At 35.7% G+C, this 18,348-nt stretch overlaps 2 protein-coding genes and 1 long non-coding RNA gene across 4 annotated transcripts; 1 reads left to right on the top strand and 2 right to left on the bottom strand.

Moving 5' to 3' along the window:
• Positions 1-1,817: 1,817 nt before the first annotated feature.
• Positions 1,818-8,024, top strand: LOC120000082 (NEDD8-activating enzyme E1 regulatory subunit AXR1-like). The gene is made up of 14 exons (XM_038847957.1): positions 1,818-2,066; positions 2,871-3,043; positions 3,126-3,289; positions 3,668-3,778; positions 4,149-4,228; positions 4,792-4,942; positions 5,023-5,116; positions 5,338-5,426; positions 6,137-6,210; positions 6,288-6,450; positions 6,947-7,032; positions 7,170-7,253; positions 7,374-7,554; positions 7,706-8,024. Exons 1-14 carry the CDS (start codon positions 2,029-2,031, stop codon positions 7,787-7,789), a joined length of 1,572 nt encoding a protein of 523 aa, XP_038703885.1. The 5' UTR covers positions 1,818-2,028; the 3' UTR covers positions 7,790-8,024.
• A 218-nt stretch (positions 8,025-8,242) lies between these two features.
• LOC120000081 (protein RRP6-like 3) lies at positions 8,243-14,164 on the bottom strand. Of its 2 annotated transcripts, none has more exons than XM_038847955.1 (12): positions 13,880-14,164; positions 13,559-13,800; positions 13,370-13,468; positions 13,119-13,202; positions 12,851-12,937; positions 12,571-12,691; positions 11,986-12,173; positions 11,864-11,902; positions 10,813-11,324; positions 10,244-10,736; positions 9,452-10,119; positions 8,243-8,581 (listed from the first exon to the last, which is right to left on the bottom strand). In XM_038847955.1, exons 1-12 carry the CDS (start codon positions 14,097-14,099, stop codon positions 8,491-8,493), a joined length of 2,844 nt encoding a protein of 947 aa, XP_038703883.1. In that variant the 5' UTR covers positions 14,100-14,164; the 3' UTR covers positions 8,243-8,490. The 2 variants fall into 2 exon arrangements, with proteins under 2 accessions (XP_038703883.1, XP_038703884.1); XM_038847956.1 differs by having other exon boundaries at positions 8,243-8,575.
• A 3,549-nt stretch (positions 14,165-17,713) lies between these two features.
• On the bottom strand, positions 17,714-18,305 carry LOC120000084. Its single transcript, XR_005468570.1, has 3 exons — positions 18,236-18,305; positions 18,025-18,158; positions 17,714-17,764 (listed from the first exon to the last, which is right to left on the bottom strand). It is a non-coding gene; the product is annotated as an uncharacterized LOC120000084 (long non-coding RNA).
• Between the last annotated feature and the right edge of the window lie 43 nt (positions 18,306-18,348).

Here is an 18,348-nt window from a genome sequence, read left to right as displayed (position 1 = left end):
CCTAAAAAAATTTACCACGGAAATTATTTTCAAAAAATATTTCTATTTTGTTGGTTATATTTTTAATAGTATGATTATTTATTTACTTATTTTTATATCATAAATCCATGGTTAGGTATTCAAGGTTTCGGGAGGGTCGGGTAAAGTAAGGGAGAAATACTCCAATCACTTGCCAAACAACCTATCACTGTTGGGATAAAATTGTGTCCTGCACTGATAGCATTTCGTGGGGTAATTAATGATATAAATTTGAATATACAACTAATTTTATTTTTCTATATGTATTCATGTGTATATACATCTCATAACTAATTTTTAATTAGAATTAAATATATTACGTCAAATTTAATTTCTTTGATATATAAGCAAAGTAATCAAATATAATATTAATTTTAAAATTTAATTTACTTACGAGTTATAGCACTTATCATTGAATTTAAATTTTATTTAATAATTTTTTAGCAGTTCATAACTTTATTCAAAATATTTTTACATTTTTTTTTTGCTTTGATTTAAAAGTTATTGAAAATTATTATATTAAACTCAACATTTTGAAATTTTGATAAAATATATTTAAATTCTACATGATAAAAATAATAAAATTCAAAAATGAAATTTTAATCCTTAATCGTATTTGATTCTTATTAATTTTAATTTGAATTAATGTTATTTCAGCTTGAATTTTATACCTCATTTAATTCAGCTAGGATTTTGGACCAAAATCCAATGGTTGTAATAAAGCACAATTTAAGTGAGAGCCACACATTTATTATGAGACCCACCACATCACAAAAGAAACTTTATCAAATTTATCTAACTATTCAACATATTTATGATTTGATTATTCTACATAGATATCAAAGAAATTTGATAAATTTTACTCAGTTGATAATTATTAATAAAAGTACAATTATTAAAAATTATCTACATCAGTAAATCGAAAACATAAATGGACTTTAGTTGACATTAAAAAACTTTATGAGTTGATTATATATCAAAGAAATTTGATTTTAATCAAAAAGAAGTTGTGAGTTGTTTAGATATGATTTGAACTATTCAATATCAATATTTAATTATTTTATTCAATAATATTTAAAATTTCAAAAAGGTTATAAAATTAATATTATATTGTGACATTTTCGGAATTTTCATATTAATTAAAATTATATTCAAATATGGATAGAGTGATAAGGATAAAATTTTAAAAATATTTTTTTGTTGGTTTATATTATGTACGAATGGAATTGAACTAACAAAATTTTCAAAAAAATTTATCTAAATTTCAAAAACTTTATGAGTTGATTAGATATGAAAGAAATTTGATTTTAATTAAAAAGAAATTCTTTTTAGTTTGAATATGATTTGAACTCTTCAATAACAATATGAAAACACTTTACAAACTTTTAAATATAGTTATTTAAATTTATTAATATCTACGATAGAATTTGAACTAACAATATTTAAATTTAAAAAATATTTATATATTAATTAAAATTATATTTAAAAATGGATAGAGTGATAAGGATAATAATTAAAAATATAATTGAGTATTAAAATTTCAAAAAATTCTGTTGGTTTATATTATCTGCGAATGCACTGGATGTATTACATCAAAAAATTGAATTGTCTTCTAATTTTATATGTTGGAAGTTTGGAAGGGAAAAAATGGGAAGATGTCTTCTAATTTTATATATATATATATATATAGATTAACCTTAATGGACGTTCTAAGAAAAACAGGTTATTGAGTAATCGCCTAAATTTACAAATCACAACAGATCACTCGCTCGTTCACAAAAATCTTATAGGAATCAGCTTAGTATTCGGTATACAGTTTAGCGAGAGTATGTTCCCGACTCTGAACGACACCGTTCCACCCAGCTTTATTGTCCGCATCAGCCATCAAGTATAATTGTCTGGGTGAAGGCACAGTTCCCTTCTGAACTCTCGTCTCCCCAATCACTCGCTCTGCGTTAGTATCAAGCGAAGGAAACCCAAAATAAGAGTTGTCTTCTCTTACGAACAGCAATGGCGGAGCCAAAAATCAAATACGATCGTCAGCTCAGGTACTGATCAATGTTTTCTCTGTTTCTTATTTTAACTACTGTTTTTGTCCTCCAATTATCCTCGTCCTCTCGGCTCCACTCTTCCGTTATCTATTTGCCCTAACATCCCTCATACTAAGACTCCGCGGTGCAGTTTTTAATTGCAAGTGCAAATACTAATTAGACAGATATATCCAGACGTGGATCGATATTTTGTGTGAAACCTAATCACATAGACGGTCACCTGTTACGGATTCTAATTCTATTGTGGACTGATGGCTCTTTTCTCGTTTGGAGGTGGATTTTGTTGAAAAAATCGCATGATTAAAAAGGAGTGAATAATGAAATAAATAAAAGATTCTATAGGCAGTGGAGTAGTCGTTCTATTTTTTAGGAACTACTGCAGAAAAAAATTCTACGAGCGCTTACAATGGTGGTATTATGTTTCAGAAACTGCTGCAGAAGGAATATCTGTTCGTTACAATTTTAGAACCGTAGGAAGTTTTTGACAATCTTGAGAAAAACTCTTTTGTGTGCGTTTGCGAGGACTGCACTCTTGGATGGTTTGGTAACGGTGTGCGTGACTTATTTACATGTTTTCATTAGGATTGCATACTATTTAGAAAGTCTGGTAGGTCTGGCATACTATTTATGCATTATTTAGTTAGTTCCCTTGCAATGAGAATGCGTATTATGATTCTGGATAAAAGCAGTCTGTTAGTTTTATTCGCAAACATTTGAAGTAAAAAATGCAATTATTTCTTCTATATCGTGTTGAATTTTCTGAAGTTTTGCTTTAACTTAAATTGTTAACTGAAATTCCAGGATCTGGGGTGACCAAGGACAGGCAGCCCTTGAGAAAGCTAGCATATGCTTACTTAATTGTGGGCCTACTGGCTCCGAGACATTAAAGAATCTTGTTCTTGGTGGGGTTGGGAGCATCACAGTGGTTGATGGATCCAAAGTTGAAGTGGGTGATCTTGGAAATAACTTCATGGGTATGTTATGTTATTCTTATTTGCTCATTTACTTGCTTATTTTTTGGATGTATTTCCTATCCTTAACTTTTGATGTCGGTAGTGGATGAATCTAGTGTTGGACAATCGAAGGCAGAATATGTATGTTCATTCCTCCAAGAGCTAAATGACGCTGTTAAAGCCAAGTTCATTGAGGAGTATCCGCAGGCATTAATTGAGACTAATCCTGCATTCTTTTCTCAGTTTACGTTGGTAGTAGCCACCCAGGTATGTGAATTTACAGCCGTCCTTTAGTTGCTTCATTTTTTGAAATCCTGTTAGTTTTGCTCTAACGTTTAGCATGCTCAGCGCCATTGTTTTTCCATTTAACTTTCAAATTTTAGTGTGTTTTTGTGTTTGGCTTGTGTTTGATTGTAGTTATATAGATGTGCGTACATGTCAATGTTTAATTTGATACTGGAGTGGCTTCTACCTACTAATGCTGCCTAACTCTTCTTAATTTTCACTGTTTCTGTCATTGGGTATCTTGCGTTGTTTGCTGTTAGTTGAGTTTCTGTGCATTATTGTTCCCTTGTGACTGATTAGGTCTCCAAACATTAAATAATCCTTTTGATTTGTCATTTTTTATGTTACTATCTCTTTCAGCTTGTGGAAGACTCGATGGTGAAACTTGATAAAATTTGTCGAGAGGCAAATGTGATGTTGATTTTTGCTCGCTCCTATGGTCTTACTGGGCTTGTTCGAATCAGTTTGAAGGTATGATGTTTTGCTTTCATATTTGAAATTGTTTTTAGTATCTTGGATTCGAAATTGGCTTGCTACCATTCACAAGGACCCAGGAACACAGCAAGGTAACGTACTGGATTCTTTGTGGTTGTACTTCAATTTGATGCCTGTTTGGTTCAATTACCCCAAAAATTTTACTGATTGATAACTGAAGGCATACAAATCCTAAAACTTCACTTGAAATTCCTCTAGGGACAGGAAGTACGGTTTGATAATTCAATTTATTGCTAAAAATTGGTCTGACCTAAAGGGTGATGTTACTGGAAAACAAGTTCTACTAAAATTTCTGATTGAAGACTGCATCTCCAAGGTGCTAATTGGTTTTTATTGTATGTGTTAGGAACATACTGTGATTGAGTCAAAGCCTGATCACTTCCTGGATGACCTTCGGCTAAACAATCCTTGGCCTGAGCTCCGGAGGTACTGGATTTATTGTGTTGGGTGTTTTACCAAATTAGATTATTAATGGTTTAAATTTTTATATCTGAATCATGCTCAAACACCTTATAATCTACTAGTCATGCAATCTTCGTATCCAATTCAATTTATTATATTGTGATAAACTTATGTCATGCATTAGTCTAGGGTGTAAAGGCTTATTAATAGATTATATTTACAAAACATTTGTAAGACTATAATTGAAGGAAAATTTCTTGATTTACTTTCGATTCATGTAAACATTGTTTGTTCAATTTCCTTGTATGTCTATATAATCAACTAAAAAGGGAGACTTTCAAAATTAATAATAATATCATTAATTATATGATTAGAGTATATACTGCTTCCTACTTCCTTAAAAAATATATATAATTTTTTTTCAAAAGTTTAGGGGGCACCGGGGCCCCCTAAATCGGCCATTGTCTGAGTTATATTTTGGGCCTTCATGTATTTTGAAACCCTGGAAACTGTCCCTTTGTTTCTTTGGGTTTAAATTTATCTTGTGTTCTCCTTTAAGTATACTGACTCGGAAATAATGACGGTAGGTTTGCAGAAACCATTGACTTAAATGTATCAGATCCTGTAGCTCACAAGCACACACCATATGTTGTAATCCTTGTAAAGATGGCTGACGAATGGGCCAAATCACATGGTGGTAATCATCCATCAACCAGGGAAGAGAAGAAAGAGTTCAAGGTTTACCTTTTGCTTCATGACTTCTCATTTTGTCTTCCAGTGTTCTCTAGTAGAGTCAAGCTGAATTTAAAACATTGTAGGAGCTTCTGAAATCCAGGATGATTGCAATGGATGAGGACAACTATAAAGAAGCTATTGATGCCTCCTTCAAAGTCTTCGCTCCTCGTGGAGTTAGTATGTATTTTTGAACCAACTCTTTGGTTGGGGTCTTGAGGATAAAATTTCAAGAGTATCATATCATAATACATCAAAAAAATGGTCAAAATCAGTTATAAAGTACATCAATTCTGTGATTCCTGCACATGGATTTATATTTCACATGCATCCCTTTTGAATCTTTTTTGAAAGTTTTTTTGCTTTTTAACCTTTATTGACACTGACATTTGGTTTAATAGATCAAGATCTGCAACAGATAATTAATGATAACAGCGGTGAGGTTAATGCTAGTTCATCTGATTTTTGGGTCATGGTGGCTGCTTTGAAGGTTAGTAACTGGTAACTTGCCTAATAATTTCTGATTTGTCTGCTTTAGGTTTATGTGATTTAACAGTAGTGCTCTCATTTGGATGCTGATGGATTGTCTGGCCCCAGAAGCTTTTGTCATGTCCAACTCTCAAGACAAAAGAGTGAAGGACGAAAGCTTTCAAGGGCCAAGAATCACTTTAAAACTTTCAAAAACAGATGGCTGCACTACTGATGTTCTCTGTTGAATGGATTTTGTATTGCGGATGAAAACAGTCACTTTGATGTAGTTGTAGATAATTTTTGTAGGTTGCACCCCTTGATGATAATTCCTTTCCCTACTCAAAATTTAAGAAAATTCTAACTATCAAGGGATTTGAAATGGGTGTTATCCTTAGGAAATTGTACCTTGTGGTTCCCTGTTATGTATGTGTCTGTATTCTTATAAGTTTTGATATTAAATTGAGATATTGTTTGGGATTGCTCCCATGCATAACTTCACAAATCAGAGCTTTGCTTGTTGACCAAGAAGCTCGTTGAGTTTTTTCCCGTTTATTAGATTTAGACGTCTAGAATCCGTACTAGTTCATATAGGATTGCTAAGGACAACTAATATTTAAACATTTTTGTGATATTCATGGTGGCATCTGTTTCCATCAATTTGGGTATTTTTATTTTTTTTATCTTATCTGTAGATTTCATTTATTGGTTCTTTTTATGCACTTTTGACAGGAGTTCATCACAAATGAAGGTGGTGGGGAGCCACCTCTTGAAGGGTCTATACCAGACATGACATCTTCTACTGAGTTAGATTCTGAACTCTCAAGATTTTACTGCATTAAAATGGCAAAATGGTGATGTATATCTGTTGATACATTTTTAGGCTTTATGTAAATTTGCAAAAGATATATCAGGCTAAGGCTGAGGCTGACTTTCGAGCTATGGAGCAACGAGTTAAGACTATAATGAAGAAAATTGGTAGAGATCCAGATAGCATCTCCAAGGCCACAATCAAAAGTTTCTGCAAAAATGCAAGAAAACTCAAAGTCAGTCATTTTAAGTTGGTCTTTATATTTTCTATGTCTATTATTTATTTTATCCAACAAGTGAGATTTCTAATTGGTGTGCCCAACAAAAAAGTTGAGCTTTTAAGGTCCATTCTGTTGAATATGGAAGACGTATAAGAAACAAAAAAGAGTTACCCTTGTCCTTGAAGAGCTATCTTAAGATTGTCTCATGTAGATTGAATGATGCACGCACACATTGTAAATTCTTAAGCTAAATGAAACAAGCCCATGCAATGATTACTGTCTCATCTAGATTGATTGATGCATGCATACATTGTAAATTCTTTAGCTAAATGAAACAAGCCCATGCAATAATTACGCCTTTTTGTTATCTATTAAGGTGTTGGTAATTCTAGTTAGATAATGGAAAGCAAGCCTTGTGATAAAAATTTCTTATTAGTAAAGTGCTAAGTGTAGGCTTGAAATTTTGTAGATTATCTAATCGTTTCTGTAGTTTGAAATCTCTGCCTTGTAGGTTTGTAGGTATCGCCCCCTTGAGGAAGAGTTCAATAATCCTTCGCTGCCAGAGTTGCAGAAGTATTTAACAGATGAGGATTTCAGGTAAATTGAGTTTATGATATTTGCATTCAGATTGGTTGTACAGGGTACTTTCCTCCTGTTCTTGTTGTACTTCTACAGGGTTCAATAATCCGTCCCTTACAGCTTACAGCTTAAAATAAACTGTTCACTGTTGGCAGTGTTGCTGTGGGATTCTATATATTGCTTCGAGCGGTTGACAGGTTTGCTGCAAATTGCAACAGTTTTCCTGGGCAATTTGAAGGGTAACTCTTTTTGTAGCATTGCACCATGGTCTTTTATCATCGTAGCATTATTATAATTGTTGTTGTTATTTGTTGAAGCATACTGATCTTTGTTTCTTAACTTTGCTGTCTGTGTTAAAGCACACTGGATGAGGATATATCTCGGTTGAAGACTACTGCTATTGGTCTACTTAGCGACTTGGGTTGCAATGGCTCGACATTGACTGAGGATCTTATCAATGAGATGTGCAGATTTGGAGCTTCGGAGCTTCATGCAGTTGCTGCTTTCATTGGAGGAATTGCATCACAAGAAGTGATCAAGGTTTCGTGTTTTCATTCCAACAATTTTATTTGAGTTTGTATTACTGGAGTACAGATCTTGCTTCGAGTTTTCTCCTACTCATGAAATGTGAGATTAATGTTGATATTGCAGTGTAACTCAGCCTGAGTTTGCATTTGGTTTTCTGTTTCAGCTCATAACCAAGCAATTTGTCTCCATGTCTGGGACTTTCATCTTCAATGGCATTGATCACAAGTCTCAGCTGTTGATGTTGTAGAATGTTTTGAAGGAACTGGTAGATTCTGCTTTTCTGTTGGATTTAAGTACTTTGCATTTTGCGATGGATGTACGCTATTTATGATTCCTAAGATTCCCATTCTTTATGAGCTGGATGGGTCGTGCACGCGGGAACAGGGCATCCTATGCGGTTCGTCAGGCACTAGGAGGCAATGTTGATATGTAAGGTTATGAGCGTTTATTATCTCTCACTATGGCTGCCATTACCCATGTCATCACCCCTTCTGAAGTGTTCTGTGCAACAGTGGACTAGCACTCCGAAATCTTCAGTGCAAGTGTACGAGGATGGCTAGAATAGTGTACCAATCTAAGTGACCTGGAATTAGTTTGAAGGTAAATCTGAATTAAAGCTGCGATTGAATTTTTTACTATCACTTGATTAACGCTCTGCCTAATTGGTAGTATCGTGAAAGGATGCATCCAATGGTAAATATTAACGCTAAAAAATTCCCAACATGGTATTCTCGACCAAAAAATCTTTGCGAGCATGCAGCATACAACTTCTTGGATATATAGAAACCAAAAAAAAAAGAAATAAAACAACAATACAACACGGACACATTAAGAACCGTGACGGTTTGAACCATCTTGGTGGTATCTGCTCTTCAATAGATATCACCCAATCCACAAATGCGCAATGAAACACCAAGACAATCGTCTGGCTCGGGATGGTACTGCAACTTAAGCAGCACTAATGTCTTGACTCTTTGCAGCAGCAGAATCCTTTTTGCCGGGATTATACACACTGAATTCACCGAAATCCCTTCTGCCACTGACATAGATAATGGTCATTTGTCAAAGCCTCGGGAGAAAATACAGTTCAATTGCTAAACAATAAGACACAAAAAAAAGTGCAATAGTCAATAAATGTTTTCTCATGTGCCCTAAGGAAGTTATAGTGTGACAGGCACACGATATGTAGCACCGCTACAATGACCCCTCGTGAATCATCATCATAAGAGACCAGTTTACCGTAGTAAAGACCCTTCTAACAAGAGCGGGAAGTCATATATGCCCAATAACATTATGTACCTTCCCTGCCTTTTTATGTTCAGTTCACTAAAACAATAACAATGCTGGAAACTTCAGTATGATTGTGTAAGTGGGATATCAACTCTTTAAAGTATATTGAAAATAGTGTAAATGGTGATGGCTGCCCATGATGGTGGCATAGTGGTAAGCAGTCTAGTACTCCCTCCCACTAGGTTTCAAATACTACTAGATGCATGAGCCCACATGGATTTTTGTTGTGCTTGCCCAGTATGTATGGTTTGTGAACTATTTCGAAGACCCGATGTTACTCGGTGCACACCTAAAGGTTAGTAGCTATGGGTTTCATCATTAAGAAAAATGGTGATGACTTGGTGTAAAATAGCACATTAATGGTCCTGATGTCGAGAGCATGAGTATGCTAATAATTGGTGACAGAGTAGTAACAAAGAAACAGTAGCACCAATTCAATCTTGGTAGGGGATGCAAACCGCATTTTTTTTTGTAAGGGGTAAGATCATATGTTGTTTGGTAATCCCCATCTTCGCCAACATGAATTTGCGAAGATTGTAGGGCTGTTATCGTGGTTATAAATCACAAAATAAAACAGAGGAAAAAAAAGAAAAAGAAGGGGAGACTGGAGAGGAAATACCTGTGCATTACATCCCATCCAGCTGGTAAAAACCGAGGATGAACAGCTTCCACAAACACTTGCCTCCACCTTTGACAAAACTGAGAAATGCCATCCTCCCCATATTCCTTCAATATATGGTCTACAACTTGTTTCCCATGAGGGCCATGTCCTAGCAAAGAAAGCTTGGAGTTATGCTTGGGTGGGACACTTCCATCATGTGAAGAATAAGTGAAGTCATCCGCTCCATTTCTCAGGCTTCTGCTTTCACAACCAGCATTTGCAACGGAAACATCTTTCGCATCAGAAGTTTCACTATTGTTGGAGTGTATATTTCTGTAAACAGTTCCAACGACTTCTTCATCAGCCTCAAGATTGGAGCATGTATTGAAGCTACTCACATTACCAATCATTGTAATATTGTCTCTATCATCTGTTTCGCCTAATGGCTCTGCTCCAATACTGTTTGAATCATCAAATTCTGATGTATTTGAAACAGCAGAACCAGCTCTTCTCCTTGCACCATTCTCTTGCCCTTTGTCAGAAACTGAACTTCCTTTGGCATGTTTAAAGGACAACCCCCTCTTTTTCTCAAGTCGTCTCCTCTCATGAGGACTCATTCCAACCAATAATGCTCTTTCCAAATCATCTTCAGATATCTCCCTTCCTCCATAGAATTGCATGACAATCTTAGGAAGGAAAGAAAAAAAGTGAAGAAATCAGTAAAAAAAAGTATTTGGTGCACCTACTTGGCAAACATAAATAGCTACGTAACATATATGTACATCGGTATATGTGTATATGTTGCTAAACCTGTCTCAGTTCTTTGCAGCGCTTGGATGGCATTCTTGATCCATGACGCAAAAGAGCCATAGCAGCTGTTCGCAACTGCAAAGGAGATACACCATTTCCCTCAAAGCTCATCGCCGATGCAGATGACACAAGCATACCTTGTTCTGGATTAAATACCTTAGGAACGAATAATGGAACTCCAAATTCTGCAGCAATCTGTCTCTTGTACTTCTCAGCAGCAGCATGAGCAACTTCATGACAGTCAACACAAAGCAAGACGATGTCATGAGATCGATGGCTCTTCAAATGCTCGGGGAAATGCATTCTGTAGCATGAGGGGATTATTCGATAACGTAAGTAGTGTTTTTCTTCACCACACCCGACACATAAATTTTGCTTACTCTGGATGTAAAAATCATTGTCTTCGTCTTCTGGACGGCCCTTAGGTTCAAATAGAAGCATTATGCCAGGAGGGTTGTCATCAACAAGTTTTGCCAGATCTCGACGAAGGTACCTAAAAAAACCAAGATGATCCTGTCAAATATGGTGCATTTATTGAAAAAATAAATGGTCTAAAACACTTCACCAACCACTCAAGCTTTCTGCGATCACAGTAACAAAGCAAGCGCCCATCATTTGCATAGATCCTACAATTGTGATATACTGGAGATTTGCAGGAGAATTTTTGGACAAACAGGTCTCGTGAAGCCTTCCGCGAAATTTGTCTCGAATTTTTAACCCCATTTTGTGTTGGAACGAATCTATTTGTTAGTTTTAAGTTACGCTGGACCAATAAAGCATAACTATAGACAGACAAAGGGCAGCTCCCATTTGGGCCAAGGCAGTTCTGAAGGAGCATCAGAAAAATATCATCAAGAGTGTCATTTTTGTCCTGGATAAGATAAGAAAGATCATCCAAATGACTGCAAACAATAGGGGATGGAGATGGTATGGCAGCAGTTAAACTTAAAGAATCCACTTTCATATCAGCTTGAGCTATGGTGCTACATATTTCTGTTGGACTTGTTGGAACTTTGTCTGTTAGGGCAATGACAGCATGGTCTGATAGCACAAATCTCAAGCTCTCATCATGAACGCGAGCCTGAAAGGAATTACGTACCACAGGTTAAGATGGGCCAAATGCGCAAATTCCACTATATACCCTCACCACGATGAAAAAAAATGAACTCTTAGATAACATAATAACTGGAGGACCGAAACTGGGGTATAAAAGCAGAAGGATCATTCAATTAGAAGAAATGTGATGTGAGAGATGAAACCGACACTATAAGACATGGGTAAAAGCATCAAAGTGAAAAACATAACCACCAAATAATATAGGCCATAAAACCATATGATCTCCAAATTAGGGGGAAAACAGTTTAAAGCAAAGGGTGACACCTAATTAGCCTAATCACAGCAAATCTTCTCTCTTTAACTAAAATTGAAAAATAGAGTAATAGGTAACATACAATTCCACATGTAACCACTTCATTTTTTGAATTACCAGAAATTGCCTTTAAAAGAAAATGCAAGCCATCCCCTTTAACAGATAAGCTATCATCTAATTAATATGAGACAAGATGGAAATCAAGCTATTCTCCAAATGGCAACTAAAGTTTTGAATAAGTTACCACCAACCATTAAGTCTCTCCATGTGCACAATCTTCTCACAAGTTCCTGAAAGTCAATCAGACGAAAAGCATTAATATGATATTTAACTTGTAAAGGCCACCTATGACAAGAAGAAGAAAGCAGCACACCTGCATTTCAAAAGAAACTGATGAGATATCTCCCCGACCAATGAAATGACGGGAAATAATGGATGAAGCAGCAGACTGCCCAGGAGAAGCTTCAATTTCTTTAGTGTATAGTTGCATACAAATCATGTTTGAACGCCGACTAGCCTCGTAAACAAAATGGAGTTTGTCATTGGGACAAGATGAGCTTTCTGAAAAATGGATATCTTCAGAACTTTGTTGGCCTGTTGCTAATATAAATTTGTGTGGACCATAACATGGCTGATTTGAATATATCAATGAGTTGCATTAAAATAAATAATAGATGTCCCTTGAAAGGAAATAATATATAATCTTACAGTTGAACTTAATGAAATTTCATAGGCTAACTCTCAACGTAATCCTATCCCCGCCAAAATTGGAAATATCCCCGCCTCATAGTTTGAATAGAATATTTTTGTTATTCCCAATTACCATTATTACTACTAGCAGGTTATGGTGGTAGCAAGTTATATTCTGTATAATGTTTTATTTGGTTGTATTTCCAACTCAGTGCAATGCAAGTTTAAAAAGATAATTGCATCACAACATGTGAAGGCAAAAGCATACCATCGTCCTGTTGTTGGAGCTCAGCGTTTAAACACCCTGCGATATACAATAGATAATGTGAATCTATTCGAGCATATTCAACCATTTCTGGGGGAAGTGGGCGTTGTCTCCAATCTTCGAGCTACAATTTAATGTGATGATACATTCATAGTAATGAACACTCATTTACAATCTTGTTACAAGAATACAAACAACTGAATAAGCAGTCTGAAGGAAATCAATATGCTTCATGAAAGCATCAAAAGATGCCAAAAAACATAAGAAAGCCTGAATCTCACACCTGTAACAATTTGTTTGTGGCCACCTCACAGTAAGTCTCAAGTAAGTATGCAAGTGATCTTTGTGGCTTTGACAACACATCACAAGCCTACAGTTTAGTAGAAGAAGCATATATTGAGAGCTAAGTAACTGTAAATCAATTGCAAGAGGTACATACAAAACTTTCCTCTAACAACTTAATAATCTATAATCTAAATATTGTCATTGTTAATAAATGGTAAAAAGTACTAACAAAACATGAGGCTAGAATTGTTGTTCCCAAAACTCACCTTGGCAGTGTCGAACAAATTAACAGCATATATATGGAAGTCTCTTTGTAGCCAAAGGACATCATTATCAGCGCCATGGAATACCTACTGACATCAAATTTTCCATTGATGAGGGACAACCATCCTACTCAGGTAATCAATCACAACTTCCTAAAAATAATTAGTTAACTTCGTAAGAATTAAGATAAATTTCAACTTCACAACCATAGATATAATAATTATCAGCAACCTTGTAACCTCAACGAAATTACCTTGCAGATACAAGGATCAGCAAAAACTGGGCGAAGAATTTGCATCACATCATGCAGGGCGATTGTGTCCACCAAATAATCTTCCTTCCTACTAGAAATCTGCCACATATAACAAAATTACATAACGAGGAACGCAACAAAACCAGACAATAAAATTAAAGAAAACATAAAAGAGAACGTGAAATTGACCTGTATTAGAGCTGTAAAACCTAGAAATGATCGTAGGCTATGCTGCTCAGTATCTACTGCAAAAACCTTCTCCTTACTCAATGCATCAGCTAGCTCCTTCAATTGCGATTCAGTCTCAACCCAAACATACTCATCCCTCATTTTCAAGTCCACTTCATCGTAAATGAAGTTGAAGTCGATACTTGGTTTCTCAATTAAAGTGGAGATTTCTGCTTCATACGGATGCAAACTCGAAGAAGTCTCTGTGACGAGGACTATCACATCAACCACAACCTCGTTTGAATTTACGATTTGTAAATAACATTAATAATGCCAAATTACCATTGTTAGTGTCATTACGCTTCAGATGCTTGAAGGGAGAGTATGAATTGTTAGCTAAAACGCGCTTGAAGGTATGCTGAGGCTTTGGATCAGTATGCAAATAGCATGAACCTGGAGTGCCTTTTTGTTTCCGGCGTCTCCGATACACCTTCGTGAACAAGACCGAGAGTGCTACCAGAGAAACTACAGTGACTGCCAACTTGATCTTGTTCCCTTCCATTGGCTTCTGTTTCCGTCGTTCTCGTTGCTGCTTCTCGGAAATCAAAACCAAGAGGTGGGGTTTTAGTTTATCCGGGGCGGGTTAGGGTTTTGGGCGGCTCGGGTCGTTATACATGTCAAGTCAGACCAGTTTTCGTCTCATTGGGCCAGGCCTTATACTATATGTTTATTGGACCAGACCTTATACTATGTTTCTTTTTGTTGAACCAGATTGTTCATCATAACGGCCAATCCATCGTTATGGGCTGCACGTAATTGCCGCATTATTCTGAACACGTGGCTTCATTTCACTAAAACCTTGTGATTTGCACTTACATTTTAGTCTAGTTTTTACTTTTATATCTATCAGTACGTAATTAATTTTTGATTTTGTAGCTTAATTCACCCTAGAGTTTGCACTTGCTTTTTTCTTTTTTTGTCACAGCTCATGACCAAGCAATTTGTTTCCATGAGTAGCGAAAACTGTTTAAAATGGTATGAATATGTTTATCTAGAGATAGAGGTGGAGTGGTAAAGAAAATCAAGAGAATTTGTGTATGAGAGAGTATGGAGTGAAGAAAAATGCCTAAAAAGACCTGATTTGAAGTAGTAACAGAGTATATAGATTCAATATAAATTAATGAAAGTATGATCATAAAAGTGGAAACGAATATATATATATATAGAATTCCTATTGATTTTTCCCATAAACTCATGTAACCGATCTCAAAATTTTGGGAGAAAAGTTCGGATCACAATGTGTCTCATACTTTCTTTTGTGGCGTTAAACAAAAGAGCAGTGGTATCCTCACCCCCTTTTTTAGTAACCTCACCCCCCAATAATTGGTTTTTATTTTTTTATATTTGATTTGATATTTAATTTTTTTATTTGCGTGTGATTTGACATTAGATTCACATTCCCATAATTAATTTTCCCACCCCCTATAATTAGTTTTCTCACCTCCAACAATTAAATAAAGTAACTTATTATATCACATCAAAGTAGATTGACGGGTACATTTAATATATGTTGCAAATTGTTCACTGTACGAAGTGACCAATTCGTTTGCATAATCATATCTATATCTCAACATGCAAGGCCAATCCAAATTTTTGTGTAAATGTCATATATGGCCATTTTATTGCTTCTAAGTGCAATGTGGTGTTACACATTTGTAATTATGAACGGTACTTTACTTTTTTGCCCCTACGTTCTATACCTCCACCTCGACATGAACGTATAACTATCGCAATGAGATTTGTGAATGGTAATCACTTCGTTCAATTGGCATTGACAGATTATTACTCGATACCTCCTATTATGATTCAATGGTTTAGATATATGTCTAATGCAAAAGAATGGGTCACTCCTTACAGTGAACAACTTGCAGCATACATTAAATGTACATGTCAATCTACTTTGATGTGATATAATAAATGACTTTATTTAATTGTTGCGGGTGAGAAAACTAATTATGGGATGGAAAAATCAATTATGTGCATGTGAATCTAATGTCAAATCGCACGTAAATAAAAATAATTAAATATCAAACAAACATAAAATAATATAAAAAAAATCAATTATTGGGGGTGAGATTACTAAAAGGTGGGCAAGGATACCACTACTCTAAACAAGAACTGCAACTTTTTGATTCTAATTAATTCAACTGGGTTTGGAGTAATTTGCATTGCATATGCGTCTAAACTATGCATGTCAGCATGTCCCTTGACGTCCATTGTTTATGAGTTGGATTGGTTATGCACTCGGAATCTTTTACAATAACGGGTGAATTACATTATTTATAAAAGATCATAATTGCGGGCATCCCGTGGTTATTGAGGCACTAGATTAGAAAGAGACGCAACTATTGTTTCTGCAAGATTTTGTATCTTATTTATGTGGTTCCCGAAAACTATAACCCTGATATTAATATGTTTTGCAAGTAATGTTGGTGTGATTTCCTAAATAATTATGATTTATCATTGTCTCATACACATTTTATAACAACTACAAGCATTAACCACACTTAAAAATTATCCACAAGAGGTAGCTTGATTGACAATGGACTAAATTATATATATTTGTACTCAAAGTTCAATTATAATGAAAAAATACATTTCTCAATGATATTTTAAAAAAAACATACACACATAAAAGTTACATAATAATCATGGGCGTTGTTAACCATTTTAACCGACTAAATCAACAGTTACACCACAATAAATTTATCCATTAGATACAATCCACTAGCTAGAATCTAAAAGAGGGTAAATGTAACGACCCGTCCCGGAGGGGGGGTCTGTGGAATTACCAATTTGTCCAAACCATAAACTATCCATGTAAATCCTTCAAAATCATTTAATATAATCCCAAAAAATGAATAAAATGCATTTAGAAATCCATTAAGAGATAATTAATAAGTCTTTAAAATTTAACAAAGCGGAAGTCTTTAATAATCAAACCCTATGCTACCCATAAACCACAACTGTATCCATGGGGACACCGCTCACGCCTCGAGAAGCTGGCCACCATCTACGTACTCACCTGAAAGGGAAAGAAGAAAATAGAGATTGAGCTAAATAGCTCAGTAGGGGTATAGTACCCGATAAGGACTCGGATATCCATGATGCGAATACCGAGAGAGGGAACCACATACGATATGACAAAGAGTAGAACTAGTCTACAAATACAACAATCAGCTCAAGAGTAATACAAGAATAGGCAGGAACAAAAGGATTATGCTCATGTCACAATCACAACCCAATATGCATATATATATAAACATGCAAATTATATATGCAAACACACATCTCCTCCCAATGCGCATAGCGCCACAAATCATCCACATCCAATCATCGGCACACGGCAGTCCGGATTTTCCCTCGGAGGCCGTGGCAATCAAATCCCCATATAATCACATCGCAAGGCAATCCGGATTTCCCCTCGGAGGCCGCGACAATCAAATCCCTGTATAATCACATGGGAACAGATTAAGGGGAATAAATCCCAGACAGTGATCACGTCTCAAGGTGGTGTGTCGCGAGTCACAACCACCGCACAAACCAGAGCCAGACAACAACAACAAGGCTATCACATCCACTCATCTCCACAAATTCACAATCCGAACACACAGTCAACATATGTCATGATGCATGTATTACAATAAGTTTCCCATGCACTCAAAACCCATTTCCAAACTAGTTAAGAAAATATTTTACTTTCTTAGAAAAATAGGACACAAAGCTCTACGAAGAGTCCTAATCATATCAAACATTTTCCCATAGCCAAAATTACACATGCCTATCTACATGCTGAAAAGATTATAGTCAAGCACGGAGAAATGCGAACCAATGTATAGACAACAAAGAACGATTCAAGAGGCAGAGATTTAACAAGCAAGGAAAACACAGAAAATTGTAGAACACAAAGTATCGGGTAATAGAGGCCAATAAATGAAGAACCCCTACATGCCGTGACAGCGATCAAACTAACAATACAAGGAACAAGCTCTACACAAATCCAAATCAGATATAGCATAATACACATAATTCCTAATGTATATCACATTAAGGAATTTAATGAACATGCATATAACGAGGGGAATAATATCCCATAATTTATACTGAATCGAAAAGTCAACACCAATGCGAAATCTAGCAACGCTTCTAGAGAGTCACCACCATCACCTATACAGATATACCAGCATTGTACTGGTTAATATAGATTTGTCACAATGTCAACAAATTTATGGTCAAATGACCAAAAGTCAACTGATGGGTCAACTTCAAACAAATTGATTTACTTGACCTTTTGGCACGTGGCCAAGGAAAGAAATTTCCTGCAATTTCCTCAAATAGCCGAGACCCACATGGGTCCTAATGGCCTAGTAACTAAATGGTACAATATTTAAAGAACCAATTTGATTTGTCAATTGAGCCCAGCTCACCTTCACCATTTAAGGTCTAACAACTCTAAAGCCATGGGCCCACCACTCTTCTTCTTTAGAAACAATTCAACACAAATTGTAGGTACAGGCTCGGTGTTACTGTGTACCTGAGGCCATTCGTTCTGCGCTCAAACCTGCCTAACACCAATCTTGGAATCAAAACCTTGTTCTTATTTTCTTCAATGTATATATTATATATTAAAGAGATTACCGGATCAGCTAACAAGTAACACTGGGTCGGGTCAACATGTCAAAACTGGTTCTTCCTACTTGGATCTCTATTCTGACCAGCTGCTAGTTGAGTTAGGTCGGCCTAAGGTGGCA

The sequence above is a fragment of the Tripterygium wilfordii genome, chromosome 6, assembly GCF_013401445.1.
Source record: "Tripterygium wilfordii isolate XIE 37 chromosome 6, ASM1340144v1, whole genome shotgun sequence".
NCBI lineage: Eukaryota > Viridiplantae > Streptophyta > Magnoliopsida > Celastrales > Celastraceae > Tripterygium > Tripterygium wilfordii.
Note: the sequence above shows the minus strand (reverse complement) of the source record. Positions and strands in the feature narration are given on the sequence as shown.